The 20619-nt window shown below is 32.0% G+C and overlaps 2 protein-coding genes and 6 non-coding genes across 8 annotated transcripts; 3 read left to right on the forward strand and 5 right to left on the reverse strand.

Moving 5' to 3' along the window:
• Positions 1 to 1080: 1080 nt before the first annotated feature.
• TRNAS-AGA lies at positions 1081 to 1162 on the reverse strand. Its single transcript has one exon. It is a non-coding gene; the product is annotated as a tRNA-Ser (tRNA).
• A 2634-nt stretch (positions 1163 to 3796) lies between these two features.
• Positions 3797 to 3878, reverse strand: TRNAS-AGA. Its single transcript has one exon. It is a non-coding gene; the product is annotated as a tRNA-Ser (tRNA).
• A 703-nt stretch (positions 3879 to 4581) lies between these two features.
• TRNAY-GUA lies at positions 4582 to 4666 on the reverse strand. Its single transcript is given in 2 exon segments — positions 4582 to 4617; positions 4630 to 4666. It is a non-coding gene; the product is annotated as a tRNA-Tyr (tRNA).
• Positions 4667 to 5369: 703 nt separating this feature from the next.
• Positions 5370 to 5451, reverse strand: TRNAS-AGA. The gene has a single exon. It is a non-coding gene; the product is annotated as a tRNA-Ser (tRNA).
• Positions 5452 to 6151: 700 nt separating this feature from the next.
• TRNAY-GUA lies at positions 6152 to 6236 on the reverse strand. Its single transcript is given in 2 exon segments — positions 6152 to 6187; positions 6200 to 6236. It is a non-coding gene; the product is annotated as a tRNA-Tyr (tRNA).
• Positions 6237 to 11272: 5036 nt separating this feature from the next.
• Positions 11273 to 14439, forward strand: LOC17895367 (probable receptor-like protein kinase At5g18500). The gene is made up of 9 exons (XM_006301324.2): positions 11273 to 11527; positions 11655 to 11728; positions 12050 to 12694; positions 12765 to 12869; positions 12951 to 13073; positions 13159 to 13329; positions 13409 to 13538; positions 13601 to 13813; positions 14059 to 14439. Exons 3-9 carry the CDS (start codon positions 12060 to 12062, stop codon positions 14155 to 14157), a joined length of 1476 nt encoding a protein of 491 aa, XP_006301386.1. The 5' UTR covers positions 11273 to 11527; positions 11655 to 11728; positions 12050 to 12059; the 3' UTR covers positions 14158 to 14439.
• Positions 14440 to 14480: 41 nt separating this feature from the next.
• Positions 14481 to 14554, forward strand: TRNAI-UAU. Its single transcript has one exon. It is a non-coding gene; the product is annotated as a tRNA-Ile (tRNA).
• Positions 14555 to 19823: 5269 nt separating this feature from the next.
• LOC17895862 (protein RALF-like 6) lies at positions 19824 to 20054 on the forward strand. The gene has a single exon (XM_006301170.1). The coding sequence runs from the start codon at positions 19824 to 19826 to the stop codon at positions 20052 to 20054; it is 231 nt and encodes a 76-aa protein (XP_006301232.1).
• Positions 20055 to 20619: the final 565 nt, after the last annotated feature.

Below are 20619 nucleotides of genomic sequence, written 5' to 3' on the forward strand. Positions count from 1 at the left end.
AATTATGCATACAAATTTGTATATTATGTTTCAAAATCCTTACAATTATTTGGTTGTTTGATCAAAGAAACTAGGAAAGTTCATGGTTATATGTTTCTAGTATATATGAAAATTATTTTTTATGATTTCGTCAATACTTGAAAAATCTACACATACAATTAGTGTACAAAAATTCAACCAAATGTTTTATTCCAAGTAAATTTGTCTTCATAATGTGTGCATGTTATATCCAAGATTCAAAAATATAGATGTCACAACGCAAATAACATCTCATATGTTGGAGTCACTTCCGACCTACCGGATTCGAACCAGTCACCTAAGGATATTCTGCTTCAACTACAGTCCTCCGCTCTACCAACTGAGCTAAGGTCGGATTGTATTATACTTTATGCATGTGTTCTTATATTTTGAATACAATGATTTACACGAAATGATAATACAAAGAGTAATTCAATATTAAAACCTAGGAAAGAAATTAAGCTATAATAAAGAAAAAATATAAGAGACGCACCTAATTTCTTGCATAAAGATTGTAAATATACAATGGTGATGGTTGATACATCAACAGTCTAAAGTATAGGAAAAATACCTCTGACATTTGATCTCATTCCAACAGTATACTCTCCAAGTATGCATATTTTAGTATTCGTATTTCCAAATGATAACAATTTAGTACTTATATTTCTTGACAATAGAATAGAAATTCAAAACGAAAAGAAAAAAGTTTTATACTATAAGATCCAACCTACCGGATTCGAACCAGTGACCTAAGGATAATCTGCGTCTACTACAGTCCTCCGCTCTACCAACTGAGCTAAGGTCGGTTTTGTATAATAACATTTTATACATCTAGAAGATTCGGATCCAGACGATTCAAAATAGTACTTTGAATCGATTTTGGAAGTATGTAAAAGAGAAGTACAAAAAAAGGCGCCTTAGAAACTTTGATGTTGTCTTTTTGTGTGACATTATTAAAATCCGTACTAAGCATTACAAAAGGTTTACATGATGCACAACCGTGGAAATTAAGAGATACGTAAAAAAAACAAGTTAAAAATCTAAAAACACGATAATTAAAAACGTGAACGGCAGGATTCGAACCTGCGCGGGCAAAGCCCACATGATTTCTAGTCATGCCCGATAACCACTCCGGCACGTCCACTTTCCGTAAAGTAAACTCGCATTTCAAAATAGATAGACTTAGCTATATAGCACTCTCTATCATAAGTGTTGGTTTTGAGTGAGAACTAAGTCTAAGCATGGATTAATTAGTATGTCAATTAAATGAAAATTTTAGTCACATAAACCTTGTTTGGTTATCTTCATAGTTTTAAAGTTAAAGTACATCTTTTATAATTCAAAAACCAAATTTCTAAGGAGCTTCTTTGTAGATATATACAGTCGATATTTACACTTATGCATGTAAAGTTTAGAATGGGAAACTATGATTGATTATACAAAATTTTTAAAAGAAGCCATTGAAATCGTGCAAGAAGGTGTCAAGGATTTTTTCACTATGCTTGTAGCCTTGTATGAAGGTTGACAATTATTAGGCACTACCACATCCGTTTAAATATAATTATGCATAAAAATTTGTATTTTATGTTTCAAAATCCTTACAATTATATGGTTGTTTGATCAAAGAAACTAGGAAAGTTCATGGTTATATGTTTCTAGTATATATGAAAATTATTTTTTATGATTTCGTCAATACTTGAAAAATATACACATACAATTAGTGTACACAAATTCAACCAAATGTTTTATTCCAAGTAAATTTGTCTTCATAGTGTGTGCATTTTATATCCAACATTCAAAAATATAGATGTCACAACGCAAATAACATCTCATATGTTGGAGTCACTTCCGACCTACCGGATTCGAACCAGTGACCTAAGGATATTCTGCTTCAACTACAGTCCTCTGCTATACCAACTGAGCTAAGGTCGGATTGTATTATACTTTATGCATGTGTTCTTATCTTTTGAATACAATAATTTACACGAAATGAGAATACAAAGAGTAATTCAATATTAAAACCTAGGAAAGAAATTAAGTTATATGATGCGGACATCGATTATCCTGTCCAACCCGCTGAACTAGATCAAGTACCAGATCCTGTACCACACCATGTACCAGTCGTCCCAGTATGTCCCATGACTCGTTCAAAGTCTAAACAACTTAGAAAGAGGTTCAATCTAGCTGTACAAGACATTGTGAGCTCACTAGAGCTGAACTACGTCAACTGGTCTGTACCACCGTTACTCCATCATGACGGATATGATCCCATCGCCGAGGAAGAGCTTGCTGAAGCATTCATCCAAATGAGTCTTGAACATACCATTTCCCCAGGTATGAATTCTCCTTTGACAGGTCAAGAAACCTCTAGAATCCAAGAGAAGACAATGGAGTCAAAAGAGACGAGCAAAACAAGCTTCACCTTCGAGAGTGATCGAGAGAGTGAAGATCAAGAACAAGACATCAAGGACTTGGAAGAGCTTCAAGAGACTGATCAAGCTACCCAAGAGAAACTCCAAGAAACCATCTACTTCAAGAAACCAACAAACAAACATGCACCTGACAAGACCCCTGAAGTAGAACAAGACGTAGTTCAGAGAACATCGACTGGGCCTAGATCGCATCCAGGTAAGTTCTATTCAATATTTTCGATAATTGCAGGTCCATTAAGCCCCAACAACGGCTAGGAGACGTGCTCATCACGAGGTTTCAAGTTTGCTTTAGTATTTTACTTATTTTCTTTCCAAAAACAATGGCTTTGTATTTGTAGTTTTATTTGTTTCCTTTGTTGCATTTTTACATTTGTTTCGGCCTTAGGGCTAGCTGAAGGACTCTTATAAAGTCCCCCTGCAGAAGTTGTACGAGTTTTTCACCCTTGATTATCAATAAAGAACCGAACTTTCTTCACTTCTTCTTAAGAGAATAAGCTTGTTCTTCGTCTTGTGTGTGTGATTCTACAAGGCTAAGATCGTGTACTGTATCAGAGACCAATCACATCTCTGTGGTGTACTTCAATCCGCCAGCACTTCCCCTTCATTCGATCCCACACGAGAGAAGCGACCGCCATCGTGTCAGATCTACATCAACGACCATCATTCCTTCACAAGAAAGAAGCGACCGCCATCTTGTGAAGCCATCATATCTATCCTAATACAAGCTCACCACCAAGTATTGTATCATTATAATAAAGAAAAAATATACGATAAGCACCTAATTTCTTGCATAAAGATTGTAAATATACAATGGTGATGGTTGATACATCAACGGTCTAAAGTATAGGAAAAATACCTCTGACATTTGATCTCATTCAAACAGTATACTCTCCAAGTATGCCTTTTTTAGTATTCGTATTTCCAAATGATAACAATTTAGTACTTATATTTCTTGACAATAGAATAGAAATTCAAAACGAAAAGAAAAAAGTGTTATACTATAAGATCCGACTTACCGGATTCGAACCAGTGACCTAAGGATAATCTGCGTCTACTACAGTCCTCCGCTCTACCAACTGAGCTAAGGTCGGTTTTGTATAATAACATTTTATACATCTAGAAGATTCGGATCCAGACGATTCAAAATAGTACTTTGAATCGATTTTGAAAGTATGTAAAAGAGAAGTACAAAAAAGGCGCCTTAGAAACTCTGATGTTGTCTTTTTGTTTGACATTATTAAAATCCGTACTAAGCATTACAAAAAGTTTACATGATGCACAACCGTGGAAATTAAGAGATACGTAAAAAAAACAAGTTAAAAATCTAAAAACACGATAATTAAAAACGTGAACGGCAGGATTCGAACCTGCGCGGGCAAAGCCCACATGATTTCTAGTCATGCCCGATAACCACTCCGGCACGTCCACTTTCCGTAAAGTAAACTCGCATTTCAAAATAGATAGACTTAGCTATATAGCACTCTCTATCATAAGTGTTGGTTTTGAGTGAGAACTAAGTCTAAGCATGGATTAATTAGTATGTCAATTAAATGAAAATTTAAGTCACATAAACCTGGTTTGGTTATCTTCATATTTTTAAAGTTAAAGTACATCTTTTATAATTCAAAGACCAAATTTCTAAGGAGCTTCTTTGTTGATATATACAGTTAATATTTACATTTATGCATGTAAAGTTGAGAGTGGGCAACTATGATTGATTATATAAATTTTTTAAAAGAAGCCATTGAAATCGTGCAAGAAGGTGTCAAGGATTTTTTCACTATGCTTGTAGCCTTGTATGAAGGTTGACAATTATTAGGCACTACCACATTCGTTTAAATATAATTATGCGTAAAAATTTGTATTTTATATTTCAAAATCCTTACAATTATATGGTTGTTTGATCAAAGAAACTAGGAAAGTTCATGGTTATATGTTTCTAGTATATATGAAAATTATTTTTTATGATTTTGTCAATACTTGAAAAATCTACACATACAATTAGTGTACACAAATTCAACCAAATGTTTTATTCCAAGTAAATTTCTCTTCATAGTGTGTGCATGTTATATCCAAGATTCAAAAATATAGATGTCACAACGCAAATAACATCTCATATGTTGGAGTCACTTCCGACCTACTGGATTCGAACCAGTGACCTAAGGATATTCTGCTTCAACTACAGTCCTCCGCTCTACCAACTGAGCTAAGGTCGGATTGTATTATACTTTATACATGTGTTCTTATATTTTGAATACAATGATTTACACGAGATGATAATACAAAGAGTAATTCAATATTAAAACCTAGGAAAGAAATTAAGTTATAATAAAGAAAAAATATACGAGAAGCACCTAATTTCTTGCATAAAGATTGTAAATATACGATGGTGATGGTTGATACATCAACAGTCTAAAGTATAGGAAAAATACCTCTGACATTTGATCTCATTCCAACAGTATACTCTCCAAGTATGCATTTTTTAGTATTCGTATTTCCAAATGATAACAATTTAGTACTTATATTTCTTGACAATAGAATAGAAATTCAAAACGAAAAGAAAAAAGTTTTATACTATAAGATCCGACCTACCGGATTCGAACCAGTGACCTAAGGATAATCTGCGTCTACTACAGTCCTCCGCTCTACCAACTGAGCTAAGGTCGGTTTTGTATAATAACATTTTATACATCTAGAATATTCGGATCCAGACGACTCAAAGTAGTACTTTGAATCGATTTTAAAAGTATGTAGAAGAGAAGTACAAAGAAAACTGATTTTGAAACATTGATGTTGTCTTTTGTGTCACATTATTAAAATCCGTACTAAGCATTACAAAAAGTTTACATGATGCACAACCGTGGAAATTAAGAGATACGTAAAAACAAGTTAAAAATCTAAAAACACGATAAATAAAAACGTGAACAGCAGGATTCAAACCTGCGTGGGCAAAGCCCACATGATTTCTAGTCATGCCCGATAACCACTCCGGCACGTCCACTTTCCGTAAAGTAAACTCGCATTTCAAAATAGATAGACTTGGCTATATAGCACTCTCTATCATAAGTGTTCGTTTTGAGTGAGAAATAAGTCTAAGCATGGATTAATTAGTATCTCAATTAAATGAAAATTTTAGTCACATAAACCTTGTTTAGTTATCTTCATATTTTTTAAGTTAAAGTACATATTTTATAATTCAAAACCAAATTTCTAAGGAGCTTCTTTGTTGATATATACAGTCAATATTTACATTTATGCATGTGAAGTTGAGAGTGGGCAACTATGATTGTTTATATATATTTTTAAAAGAAGCCATTGAAATCGTGCAAGAAGGTGGCAAGGAGTTTTTCACTATGCTTGTAGCCTTGTATAAAGGTTGACAATTATTAGGCACTACCACATCTGTTTAAATATAATTATGCATACAAATTTGTATTTTATCTTTCAAAATCCTTACAATTATATAGTTGTTTGATCAAAGAAACTAGGAAAGTTCATGGTTATTTGTTTCTAGTATATATGAAAATTATTTCTTATGATTTCGTCAATACTTGAAAAATCTACACATACAATTAGTGTACACAATTCAACCAAATGTTTTATTCCAAGTAAAATTGTCTTCATAGTGTGTGCATGTTATATCCAAGATTGAAAAATATAGATTTCACAACGCAAATAACATATCATATGTTGGAGTCACTTCCGACCTACCGGATTCGAACCAGTGACCTAAGGATATTCTGCTTCAACTACAGTCCTCCGCTCTACCAACTGAGCTAAGGTCGGATTGTATTATACTTGATGCATGTGTTGTTATCTTTTGCATGCAATGATTTACACGAACTGATAATACAAAAGAGTACTTCTGTATTAAAACCTAGGAAAGAAATTTAGTTATTAAAATAAAAAAAGTATATACGAGAAGCACCTAATCTCTTGCATAGAGACTGTAAATATACAATGGTGAAAACTACAACATTGTATATTTGGGTTTTTTACTTACTTACTGTAAAGACTGTAAGTATCTTTCTTACACGAAAAATACTTGGGTTCACCCTTACCCCATTCTAATAGCCAATCAAAATACAGCAATATGCCATATCATTTTTTATTTAAAAACAAATCAAACTTAAAATAAAAAAGGTAAAAAAAAAACTATGAAGGAAATAGAAGGAAAGTTTTGACTCTTTTCCTACCAAAATATTTATAAGGAAACACATTTCAACTATTTTCCTACAAAATGTCTCCTTCTATTTTCCTACAATTATTTTAGTCAAAAATGCTTCCTATTAATTAATTTATTTTTTAATTTTGTAAATATAATTAAAATGTCAAAATAATACCTAATATTAATCCAAATAATATGTAAAAATAAAATTGGCTTGGGGAAAAAGAGAGTTAAAACCCTAATTTTGCTGACTTTTAATTTATATACTTTTGGTTTTTTTCTTTCTACAGCTAATGGGTCTGCTTAAAGCCCAGTAGTATTAGAGAGCCCATTTGAAATTTTTGTATTTTAAATACAATAAAATAAATATTATTCGCAAAGTTTGAAATTATACATTAATAAATATTCCATTATATTTAAAACAATATGTATCAAATTAATACTAAAACTATAATTAATAAATTAAATAATAAGTAAATAAATAGTCAGATCTGAATTTTAGTTTTGGGTTAATTATGTAATTAATTTAAAATGTATATTTTACTTGAAAATTATATAAGATAATCGTACATTTGTTTTCAGTTTTAACATCTACGTGAATTTTATATCATAAATCTTTTTAAAAATATATGAAAAATAATATTTTGCAATAAATTGGTAGGAAATATTCTCATGTAAGAAATTGGCCGGAAAGGTTCATTCAAGTAAAACATATCATAACTCCACTGAAACATAAAACAAACTCAGCCAAACATACATTGATAACCATAATTCAGCCATAACATAAACAATAACTCATCCACCAATATATATTGATAGTCATAATTTAGCCGTCAAGCATATAATAACTCAGTCGCAACATAAATCAAACTCAGCCACAACATAAAACAAACTAAATTACATATGAATTGTTAAACATAAATCAGCCATAAAGAATAACGTAACTCAGCCATCGAAGGGAATCGATCTACCAAATCAGCCACCATAAGTAAATTAACGACAGCGACAATCAGCCGTAATAAGCATTGATAAACACTTGCTATTGAACCCAACATTAGAAATTTTAAAACATCAATGACAAACACCGCATTGTTTTAAATGTACAAAATACATACATGTCACTTTTTAACTAAAAATAACTCAAAATATCAATTAAACGAGTGATGTTTACGCGAAATTATATTAAAAATTTCATTAAAATTTCTTACTTGAAGGTTCTGTCATTAAATCTCTTACTTCATTGTTTTTTCTATTTACAATTAATATTGAGTTTTTATATGTATTGACTAATACTTAGGGAATTTTCATTAAAATTCCTTTGTTTTAGTACAAACTACAAACTAGAAAACCTGCTTCTTTTTAATATAGTTGTGGTCAATGGCAGACCCACATTGGAATATCAAATTTTGAAAATTTTGAGTGTTAGATTTCAAACATATCTTTTGTTTGGAGATGTGATTCCATAGATGCTCTATACTAATTTTTTTTTTTATCAGTTTAAATATTTACGTTCATATAGATTTTTTGCAATAGTTCTACCTCTATAATTATTTTATAGGTTCATATAGATTTTCTTTTTTGGTTCATGTTGTTGATCCGTTTGAATTAACTAGTTTAAAAGTTCTTAGTACTATCAAATGGATGTTTTTTTGTCTCTGTATATAGAGTTAATTATATATGTCCTCTCCTCATTATTATCTACAAAAGCTCTATAGTTTTATAAAGTTAACTTTGCTCTCTTCTCCTTAAGCCACCTCATCATCCTAATCATCATCCACATCATTTTACTATTTAATTTTAATAATTTATTTATACTATTTTATTCTTTCATTTAAATATTTATACCATGTAAACAAGTTTTCAAAAATAATATGAAAAGTCATTTTAATAAATTATTTATACCATTTTGTCATTTAATTTAAAGATTTATACACATGAAAACAAGTTTTTTCAAAAACAAATATGAAAAGTCCTTTCAAATAATAATTATAATAAAATAAATATGTTAAACTAGTATAAAGTAGATTATACTAATATGTATGTTACATAACAAAAACAAATAACAAATATAACAAACAAATATAACAAATAAAAATAACAAACAAAAACTTAACAAACAAAAATAAATAGATAATAAACAACAATCGCCAAATCAATAAAAAAAAAATACAACAGTTCGCGCGAATCCACAAATCATTCTCAACTTTTGGACCAACATATTAAAAGGACCCACAATATTAACATCATCTAAATCTATATTTGGTGAGAGCCTTAATAACACATTTTTTTTTGCAACTCTCCGTAACACTTCCGTTTACGCCTACACATCAATTTATACTATACACGCTTAATTTCTCAACTGTTATCGAAACTAAAATAAAATAGATTTTCTATACAAACATAACATGAGATAGAAAATAAAAATATGATGTAGTAGAGAAAATAAGTACGAAATAAAATATGAATCAATTACTCATAAACTACGTAATTAAACTTCCGCGCGTAGCGCGGGCAACTAACTAGTTAAGTATAAAGATCCATTGCTCATACATAATCATTAGGAACCATGTTATAGAACTGATGGTAGTGGACTTAATTCTGTCACATAAACTCTATAGGTTCTTTCCAAATTATCTACAAATTGTTGTATTCTTTCGCCTTTCAGTTATCATAGGTTCACATTTCTGACGAATTATCTTGAATATATCATCTCAATATCTCTACTGATCTCATATAAATGTACAACTATCACACAGGAAGTTAAGTATATATATTCAAAATTTTGCTTAGTATATGTTATGCATTATCGGCTTATTTGGTAAAGATTTTTGTGTTTTTGACCCCTCAATCTTGGATGGAAGTCTCTATTGTTTCATTTTATGTACAAAAAAAATTATGGGTTCGTCACTGATTGTGGTTAGTAACAAATTACACAAATTTAAGCTAAGGAAGTCAGTTTATATGGGTTCAGTTTAAAGACAAAAAATCCGTTTATTTGCTGGATAGATTTGAAATTATATACAAAAACCGAAAAAACAGACTTTTGATTCAAACCAAACCTAACAAAATTTGCATTCAGATCAATTCGGCAGAATTTGAGCTAAACCAAAGAAAAAAAAATTTAGAGAACTTAACCATTCAACCAGCATAAACCAGATGCGTAGGACTAGTTTTTGTTTCAAGGATTGTTTGATACTCATATCAAAATAGGCTCCAAAAGTATTCAAAATGTGAAGCAACCTTATCAAGTGATTTTTAGAACCTGTTCGGGGGATAATCGCTGTGACTGCAGCCAGCAATCAAAATATTGTTTTACATCTCCGGTTCATCTTTTTTGCATCTCTCTTAAAATCTGTTGCTACGATTAAAATTTTAAGAATTCAGAATCGCTGGATTTTACAGCGACATAATCCAGCCTTTTAATTTAAGGTTGCGATTATTGATGTTTTTTATGTTACAGATCTGTAATTCCAGATATTTACACATCTACGTATTATCTCTCATGTACGGCACAACCCAAATTTAAAATAAAAAAACAATTAATTAAAGCCAATCGCAACTAAGAGTCACACTACTATAAAAAGAACATGGCCTTAGTTAGGCCTGGAAGGGAGCCGGATATCAGGCCTTTTTTAGGATATGCGGATCCATATCCATATCCGGCGGATCTGTAGGTTTAATAGCTGGCTCCGAATCCGTTATCCCGGATATCCGGGTAGCAGATATTCGTATAAAAAAACTGGATATCCGAGGATATCCGTATCCAATATTTTTAATTATTTTTTTTAATTTTTAAAAAATTATCATAAAATTTTTAAAAATTAAAATTAAAATGTATTAATTAAAAATAATAATAAGAAAAAAAAATTTAATATAAAAATAAGAAAAATATATTATATAATAATTAATACTAATAAAATATTAAAAATGTCGGATCCGGATGTCGGATAATTGGTCTCAGAGCTAGCCTTAGTAGTCCACAAGTCACAAGAAATTAGACTTCGTTTGAGTGTTTTAAGAGATCTCTTGCCAGTAAATAATACGTCTTTCTATGAAGTATATAGTTATAAAATTTGTGACCTACCTTGTTAGCTAGTCATGAACTCATGTGGCAGGTTAATAGTCAACTTCTCAGTTTTTCATATGACCATGCATGTGTGGGTTAGTTGAATGAACCAGTCTTTGGTAGATTCTTTAATGGCACAAACTCAAACTCACATGTCACATGATTCACATCTTAGGTGACCAAAGCAGAGTTAGATAAAAAAAATTTCTACAATCTTTTTTTTTTTTTTTTTTGTGTGCAATTACCTTATAATTTATACTGTATTATACAATTCCTTATCCAAAACTCGTGTTTACTAATTATTCACTACACTTTACATTTTGCTGGTATGTTACATTTTGCTGACGGTTAGTTCTGGTAACTAAAACATCATCATCATCATCATTCATTATTCTCACATGTTGACCATACACATTCTCATGATGTTCTGTATAATGTAATTGCAATGCAAGGCAAGACATCTCTCTCACCATTCATTGTCTCACTCTCACACCATAAAAAATACAAAAAAAAATAAGAAGTTTTCACTACCTACCACACTTGATACCTCTATCTCCTCTTCTTCTCTTATTACCTTCCACCAGATCTCACTCCCCACATTTCAAAGTTTTCTCTTCTCTTCTTCTTTATATTAAAACCCCAAAACTTATTATATATTCTTTTAAATGTTCTCTCTATTCACTGGCTGGGCCAGAGTGTGTTTATTTTGGATATGTTGTTTATTACAGTTTTAGTGTAGTTGTTGTAGTTACATGACAGCTCCTTACAAGCTTAGATCTCCACAGTCCTTTCTTTATCTTTCTTCTACATTGACACTTGCCTTAAGAAGAAGGCCAAAGAAAGGTCTTGTCTCTTTGTCTGAGCTGTTCATTTTCTTGATTTCTTGCTTCTTGGATTTGCTTCTTTATGGTTTTCTTCCTGAATTTTTTCTAAGTGTTTCCATCTTATTTTTTCTTTTCTCAAATTCTAGGATCTGGAATTCAATCATCTTCAAGATTGGTAAATGGGTTTTAATTCTTGTATGATCTGAAATATCAAGATCAGGTAATTAAACATTAAATTCTCACCTTCTTTAGTACTTACTCTGTCTGTATTCTCTGTTTATATCTATATTGAAGACCAACATTATTGCTTGTGTTCTTAAATTAATGTCCTTGAGTTTAGCTACTTCTGTTGTCCTTTTGTGTGTTTTTCTGGGAATATTTTTGTCTCTCTGTGAGTAATTATATTTCAGTATGGATAAACATTGGACCACAAACACAAACTTGGAGACTCTCTTCATTAATCTCATGAACTTGGACTCTGTTTATTTCAACATGGTTTTGGAAAATAAGGTTTGATTTTAGAAATTTGTGTAAATTTTAGGGAAAAAAAAATGGGAGGTGACTTGAATAACCAGCTATCTAGAGAGAGTCCTGTCTTTGGACTTAAGGTTTGGGAAGTAATTGGGATAGCTGTTGCTTTACTCATCATAGCCATCCTCTCTGTTCTTTCGTTCTGTCTTACCTCGAAAAAGAAATCAAGAAGCTCGAAAACCGGTCTTCCGGTTATCCAAACGCCTCCGGTCTCCAAGGAGATAAGAGAAGTGAGAGTTGAGCATGTCTCAGCGAGTAACTTTGCTCCTGGTGAAGGTATTCTTCTAACAATTCAAGACAAGAACAACAAAGACGCAGACAAAGTAATGGTTCATTTGGATATGGGGAAGAAGAGAAGTAGTAGTGGCCGGTCAGGCTCGTTTCATCATTTAGAGATTATGGATAAACATTCTGAGTCGGCTGAAGAATTTTCGGCTTCTTCATCATTGTATAACATTGCTACTCCATCTCCATTGTCTGGTTTGCCTGAGTCTCACCTTGGTTGGGGACACTGGTTTACACTAAGAGATCTTGAAATAGCAACTACCAGATTCTCTAAGGAGAATGTGATTGGTGAAGGTGGCTATGGTGTTGTCTACAGAGGAGTGTTGCTTAATGGAACTCCTGTTGCAGTTAAAAAGATCTTTAACCAGTTGTGAGTGATCTGGTTGTTATAATTTTAATTTCTTACGCTTTGAGTTTAGGTTGACTGATTAGTTTTGTAGGGGACAAGCTGAAAAAGAGTTTCGAGTCGAGGTTGATGCTATCGGTCATGTGCGCCACAAGAACTTGGTTCGGCTTCTTGGTTACTGCATTGAAGGCACTCACAGGTAGGTGAATACTTGTCTAACTTAGAGGAAAGAAACCAAACATGTGAGTTACTTACTAAGATCAATGGAGATTGTTATTAGGATATTGGTTTATGAGTATGTGAACAATGGGAACTTAGAACAATGGCTTCACGGAGGAATGCGGCAGCATGGATATCTAACTTGGGAAGCTAGGATGAAGGTTCTCATCGGCACATCGAAAGCGTAAGCAAGCAAAGATCATTCATTTAAACATTTTTGAAACTTCTTCTTATTCTAGTATATACTGATCAATGATTCCTCTGTATAGTCTTGCATATCTACATGAAGCAATCGAGCCAAAAGTAGTGCATAGAGACATCAAGTCAAGCAACATACTAATCAATGACGAGTTCAATGCAAAGGTTTCTGATTTTGGCCTTGCCAAGTTGCTTGGCGCTGGGAAAAGTCATGTGACAACTCGAGTGATGGGAACATTTGGGTAAGAGGCTAATAAAAACTTAAAGAAATCAAGAAGTCTTTAGTATCAAAACTAAATGACTTTTGTTGACGTTTTGTAGGTACGTTGCTCCTGAATATGCAAACACAGGGCTCTTAAACGAAAAAAGTGATGTGTACAGCTTTGGTGTTGTGCTCTTAGAAGCAATCACAGGACGAGACCCTGTGGATTATGGCCGTCCTGCGCATGAGGTAATAAACTATTTTCATTTGGTTTAACGAGTTAATAGCAAACCAACACTAGAGTATTGTAGGTGAACCTAGTGGACTGGTTAAAGATGATGGTTGGAACAAGGAGATCAGAAGAAGTAGTTGATCCAAACATAGAGGTTAAGCCGCCTACAAGATCGCTAAAACGAGCCCTTTTGACGGCTCTAAGATGCGTTGATCCGGATTCAGACAAGCGGCCTAAAATGAGTCAAGTTGTACGTATGCTTGAGTCTGAAGAATATCCCATTCCAAGAGAGGTTAGTGTTATAATTAACATAGACATAAGACCATATTTTTTTTCCGAATTTAATGTTAAATTATATTCAAAGAAAAAATAGCCTTTGTACAAGTACAACTACAACTAGTGCATCGGGCTTTTAGGGGAAAGCTGCTGTTCTAATTGTTGAAAGCTGATCTCTAACTTGTTTATTAATCCATCTCGTGAGCTGACCTGTAAGACCATAATAGGTGTTGGTTATAACTGAAACTATGTTTCTTTCAGGACCGAAGGCGTCCTAGAACGCGAGAGGGGAGTATGGAGATAAGCTCAGACACTGACATGAGTACTCCAGTTTCAAGATCACAGAGCAAGAGACAATAATTTGAGTAATTTATCAATATTGCGTAAGCTTTCATTGCGCTTCATGATTATGAGCTATTCTTTGACCTTGTTCTTTTGCCTTTTGTATTTTTTTTCTTTATTGGTTTTGAATTGAGATGAGTAGACCATAGAGGATTGTTTGTACATGTAACATGGTTTGTATTAGAGCTCCTATATCACAACAAACAAAAAATAGTGTGTATAGTATTATTGCATCAGCTCTTTGTACTAGACCAATGTTGTCCTATAAATGGGAGATAAGACTAGAGCGGTTTTCTCTAATGCGTAGAAAATTATTAAAACATGCGAAAAATTAATCATCTGGTCCCGTAGCTCAGTTGGTTAGAGCGTTGGTCTTATGAGCCGAAGGTCGCGGGTTCGAGCCCCGCCGGGACCAAATTATTCTCATCTTAAAAGTATTAATCGTCAAGCATTGCCTGTGCCTAAGGACTTCAAATTTTTTTTTGTTAAAGAAACATGGCTCCACCTAGACGACATTTATGGAAGAAAGGGACCCAAATATAGATGCATGAATTGGATGGCCTCAAAGCCAAGACCCCAGAGCGGCCTAGACCTATCTGCTCTAGGTTAGTTCCATTCTATTCTTGTTCTGCTCGGAACTCAGGAGCGAGCCCAAAAGGAAAAATCTCCTAAAAAGCTCATATCAGTTCAAATTCAAGATGTTACAATAATGAAGGCAATATCAAAATGGAAGCATTATAGGAAAATCAAGAGATTGATCAGCCAAATATCGAATATAATCGATTGCAACATATAAATATAGAACCCTAAACAATTAAAGAGGATTACTTGGAGAATCATAATTTGGAATAAAATAATACTTTGTGTCTATAATCTTATATATTAATGAGATGCTCAGTTTGAAAATTCAGATATATGTCAAAAAGGTACGAAGATAATAGAAATTTAATCAAAAAATAAAAATTAGAAATGATGAGAAACAAACTAAAATAAGCAAAATATCAAAACTCAGTGATCATATATATAAGTAAGAAGATGTCAAAGCTCTGTGAGGGATGTCACCAAAGTGATATAAGGGAACAAAAAAAAAAAGGTATCAAGCTTTTTATTTCTTTGCTTCTAGATACACTAACTGAAAGTTTAGAAAACACGATCACACAATATCCATTTGAATTTGTTAAACAGTTACAAGTTGTTGTCATGCCATTGTATATCATTTACATTTTGAAGATTCCTGCTTATGAGAAAAACTGAAAACCGTAAATGACATATAAATAGCGAATAAGTTTTTCATGCCCATGCATTATGCTATGGCAATCTTTATTTAGAATCATCTCTCTTATTATAAATCAAAGCAACACAAGTTATCATTAAATAGATCATAATACAACTAAATAAAAGTTCAAGAGGATTTTTTTTTTTTTAGTATTTAGGTTTTTAAGAAACAATGGCTGCATCCAAAAAGAGCCTTACATGTTTCTTCTTTGTTTCGATAATGATTATGTTATCATTCTTCAGTGTATCAGGAGTAGAAGGAAATTTTTTAGGATATGGAGCTATTGCAAAAGATAGAATCCCTGCATGTGGCAGTAAAAATCCTAAAGAATGTGTTAAAGAACTTGTTAATCCTTATCGTCGTGGTTGTCAAGATTCTACACGTTGTCACCGTGATGTCTAAATCATATGATGTCTAAATTATTTGTTTTATATCAAATATGAAGATATGTTATGTTATTAATAATTATTATTGATGTCAAATGTTATCGTCAAACATATATGTATATCTGTATTTAATAAAATCCAAACTAATGTTTTACATTGTATAGCTTAATCTTCTTGTAAAGAAGTTGCAAAAACTCATAACCTATACATACTAGTTATAAAAAAATACATATAACCACTTGGCAGTTACGAAAATTCTCGGCTATAAAGAGATTTTTTTTAAAAAGCCACGAATTATTTAAACTACGACACTATATCCACGGATATTAAGGCACAACCACGAATATTCAAGTGACTATAGAGATTTGTTTTACTAGTATATAGGTTTTATGTCTACAAATTTAACAAATGGTACTTAACCTAGAAATAGATATAGAAATTTGAGCAAGTCATTTAATTTACAAATAAACATTGAGACACTTGACGTACGTAAGCTTCTACTAAAATGAAAGGGTAAGACTTGAATGTATCATGTTGAGATCTAATTTCTTCTAGTTCTTCTTTCTACGCATGTGAAAAAAAAAATGTTGCATTGTTGGAACACATTCTAATTCAAGAACTCACCAACGGAACAAATGAACTAGATGCAGTGGATTTTGAGAAAGATCTGATCTACCTCATTCTTTCGAATTCTCTACCTTCTAGTATCCTAGTTGATACATATTCTTCTGCTTTTGGTGTTGGTCTTTTGTTAGAATATCCAAACCTATTAGTAGAGATTTCGAGCCCAACAGAGAACCAGATATAATGTCTACATGGCTCAACCTGGATGACATTTAAAGAAGGAAGGAACCCATAATATAACTACCTGAACTGGAAGGCCTGGAAACCACAACCCTATACAAGCTCATGAGTGGTTCATAAGCACACAGTAAAAAACCGGAAAGCAACCTAGAACTTATCTACTGTAGGCTAGCTTCATTCGATTGTTGTTCAAGCTTGGAACCCAAGAGCGAGCCCGAGGAAAAATTCTCTAAAAAGCTCATATCAGTTCAAATTTAGGATGTTGCGACAATGAAGGCAATATAAAAATGGAAGTATTTTAGAAAAATCAAGGGACTAATCAACCCAATTATTTCAATTGCGACCTATAAATATAGAACCCTTAAACAACTAAAAGGAGGACTCCTTGGAGAATCATTCGGGATAAAATAATATTTTGTGTCTATAACTTTTTTATATGTAAAATTCATAACATACAAAAATACAGAGAAATATAGGGATGGTGTACCTTATTAACCTTGGTGATGTTTTAACCCACAAATAGTATTTACATCTCAGTGGTCGGATCCGATGTCCATGACATATTATATATACATGTTCAATTTGATAATTCATATATATGTCAAACAGATACAATCATAATAGAAAATTAATCAAAAAAATAAAAATTAGAAATGATGAGAAAGAATCTAAAATAAGCAAAACATCAAAATTCAATGATCATTTAAGTAAGAGGAGGGATGTCACCAAAGTGATATAAGGGGGAAAAAGGTATCAAACTTTTTATTTCTTTGCTTCTAGATATACTAACTGAAAGCTTAGAAAACACGATCACACAATATTCATTTAAATTTGTTAAACAGTTACAAGTTGTTGCCATGCCATTGTATATCATTTACATTTTGAAGATTCCTGCTTATGAGAAAAAACTGAAAACCGTAAATGACATATAAATAGCGAATAAGTTTTTCATGCCCATGCATTATGCCATGGCAATCTTTATTTAGAATCATCTCTCTTACTATAAATCAAAGCAACACAAGTTATCATTAAATAGATCATAATACAACTAAATAAAAGTTCAATAAGATTATATTTTTTAGTTTTTAGTTTTTTAAGAAACAATGGCTGCATCCAAAAAGAGCCTTACATGTTTCTTCTTTGTTTCGATAATGATTATGTTATCATTCTTCAGTGTATCAGGAGTAGAAGGAAATTTTTTAGGATATGGAGCTATTGCAAAAGATAGAATCCCTGCATGTGGCAGTAAAAATCCTAAAGAATGTGTTAAAGAACTTGTTAATCCTTATCGTCGTGGTTGTCAAGATTCTACACGTTGTCACCGTGATGTCTAAATCATATGATGTCCAAATTATATGTTTTATATCAAATATGAAGATATGTTATGTTATTAGTAATTATTATTGATGTCAAATGTTATCGTCAAACTTATATGTATATCTGTATTTAATAAAATCCAAACTAATGTTTTACATTGTATAGCTTAATCTTCTTGTAAAGAAGTTGCAAAAACTCATAACCTATACATACTAGTAATAAAAAATACCTATAACCACTTGGCAGTTACGAAAATTCTCGGCTATAAAGAGATTTTTTTTAAAAAGCCACGAATTATTTAAACTACGACAATATATCCACGGATAGTAAGGCACAACCACGAATATTTAAGTGACTATAGAGATTTGTTTTACTAGTATATAGGTTTTATGTCTACAAATTTTAACAAATGGTACTTAACCTAGAAAGAGATATAGAAATTTTAGCAAGTCATTTAATCTACAAATATACATTGAGACACTTGACGTACGTAAGCTTCTACTAAAATAAAAGGGTAAGACTTGAATGTATCATGTTGAGATCTAATTTCTTCTAGTTCTTCTTTCTACGCATGTGAAAAAAAGATGTTGCATTGTTGGAACACATTCTAATTCAAGAACTCACCAACGGAACAAATGAACTAGATTCAGCGGATTTTGAGAAAGATCTGATCTACCTCATTCTTTCGAATTCTCTACCTTCTAGTATCCTAGTTGATACATGTTCTTCTGCTTTTGGTGTTGGTCTTTTGTTATAATATCCAAACCTATTAGTAGAGATTTCGAGCCCAATATAGAACCAGATATAATGTCCACGTGGGTCAACTTGGATGACATTTATGGAAGGAAGGAACCCATAATATAAATACCTGAATTGGAAGGCCTGGAAGCCACAACCCTATACAAGCTCATGAGTGGTTCATAAGCGCACAATAAAGAACCGGAAAGCGACCTAGAACTTATCTACTGTAGGCTAGCTTTATTCGATTGTTGTTCATGCTTGGAACCCAAGAGCGAGCCCGAGGAAATATTCTCTAAAAAGCTCAGTTCAAATTTAGGATGTTGCGACAATGAAGACAATATAAAAATGGAAGTATTTTAGAAAAATCAAGGGACTAATCAACCCAATTAATTCAATTCCGACCTATAAATATAGAACCCTTAAACAACTAAAAAGAGGACTCCTTGGAGAATCATTCGGGATAAAATAATATTTTGTGTCTATAACTTTTTTATATGTAAAATTCATAACATACAAAAATACAGAGAAATATAGGGATGGTGTACCTTATTAACCTTGGTGATTTTTTAACCCACAAATAGTATTTACATCTCAGTGGTCGGATCCGATGTCCATGACATATTATATATACATGTTCAATTTGATAATTCATATATATGTCAAACAGATACAATCATAATAGAAAATTAATTAAAAAATAAAAATTAGAAATGATGAGAAAGAATCTAAAAATAAGCAAAACATCAAAATTCAATGATCATTTAAGTAAGAGGAGGGATGTCACCAAAGTGATATAAGGGGGAAAAAGGTAACAAACTTTTTAGTTCTTTGCTGCTAGATATACTAACTGAAAGCTTAGAAAATACGATCACACAATATTGATTTAAATTTGTTAAACAGTTACAAGTTGTTGCCATGCCATTGTATATCATTTACATTTTGAAGATTCCTGCTAATGAGAAAAACTGAAAACCGTAAATGACATATAAATAGCGAATAAATTTTTCATGCCCATGCATTATGCTATGGCAATCTTTATTTAGAATCATCTCTCTTACTATAAATCAAAGCAACACAAGTTATCATTAAATAGATCATAATACAACTAAATAAAAGTTCAATAAGATTATATTTTTTAGTTTTTAGTTTTTTAAGAAACAATGGCTGCATCCAAAAAGAGCCTTACATGTTTCTTCTTTGTTTCGATAATGATTATGTTATCATTCTTCAGCGGATCAAGAGTAGAAGGAAATTATTTAGGATATGGAGCTATTGCAAAAGATAGAATCCCTGCATGTGGCAGTAAAAATCCTAAAGAATGTGTTAAAGAACTTGTTAATCCTTATCGTCGTGGTTGTCAAGATTCTACACGTTGTCACCGTGATGTCTAGATCATATGATGTCTAAATTATTTGTTTTATATCAAATATGAAGATATGTTATGTTATTAATAATTATTATTGATGTCAAATGTTATCGTCAAACATATATGTATATCTGTATTTAATAAAATCCAAACTAATGTTTTACATTGTATAGCTTAATCTTCTTGTAAAGAAGTTGCAAAAACTCATAACCTATACATACTAGTAATAAAAAAATACCTATAACCACTTGGCAGTTACGAAAATTCTCGGCTATAAAGAGATTTTTTTTTAAAAAGCCACGAATTATTTAAACTACGACACTATATCCACGGATATTAAGGCACAACCACGAATATTCAAGTGACTATAGAGATTTGTTTTACTAGTATATAGGTTTTATGTCTACAAATTTAACAAATGGTACTTAACCTAGAAATAGATATAGAAATTTGAGCAAGTCATTTAATTTACAAATAAACATTGAGACACTTGACGTACGTAAGCTTCTACTAAAATGAAAGGGTAAGACTTGAATGTATCATGTTGAGATCTAATTTCTTCTAGTTCTTCTTTCTACGCATGTGAAAAA

The sequence above is a fragment of the Capsella rubella genome, unplaced genomic scaffold (assembly GCF_000375325.1).
Source record: "Capsella rubella cultivar Monte Gargano unplaced genomic scaffold, Caprub1_0 scaffold_2, whole genome shotgun sequence".
Taxonomy (NCBI): domain Eukaryota; kingdom Viridiplantae; phylum Streptophyta; class Magnoliopsida; order Brassicales; family Brassicaceae; genus Capsella; species Capsella rubella.

What these genes read in the sequence shown, in the direction of transcription:
- LOC17895367 (XM_006301324.2), top strand. Translation starts at nt 12,060, where the DNA reads ATGGGAGGTGACTTGAATAACCAGCTATCTAGAGAGAGTCCTGTCTTT. An exon ending in AAAAAGATCTTTAACCAGTT is followed by an intron (nt 12,695 to 12,764) that starts GTGAGTGATCTG and finishes TTAGTTTTGTAG; the next exon opens with GGGACAAGCTGAAAAAGAGT. An exon ending in AATATCCCATTCCAAGAGAG is followed by an intron (nt 13,814 to 14,058) that starts GTTAGTGTTATA and finishes TGTTTCTTTCAG; the next exon opens with GACCGAAGGCGTCCTAGAAC.
- LOC17895862 (XM_006301170.1), top strand. Translation starts at nt 19,824, where the DNA reads ATGGCTGCATCCAAAAAGAGCCTTACATGTTTCTTCTTTGTTTCGATA.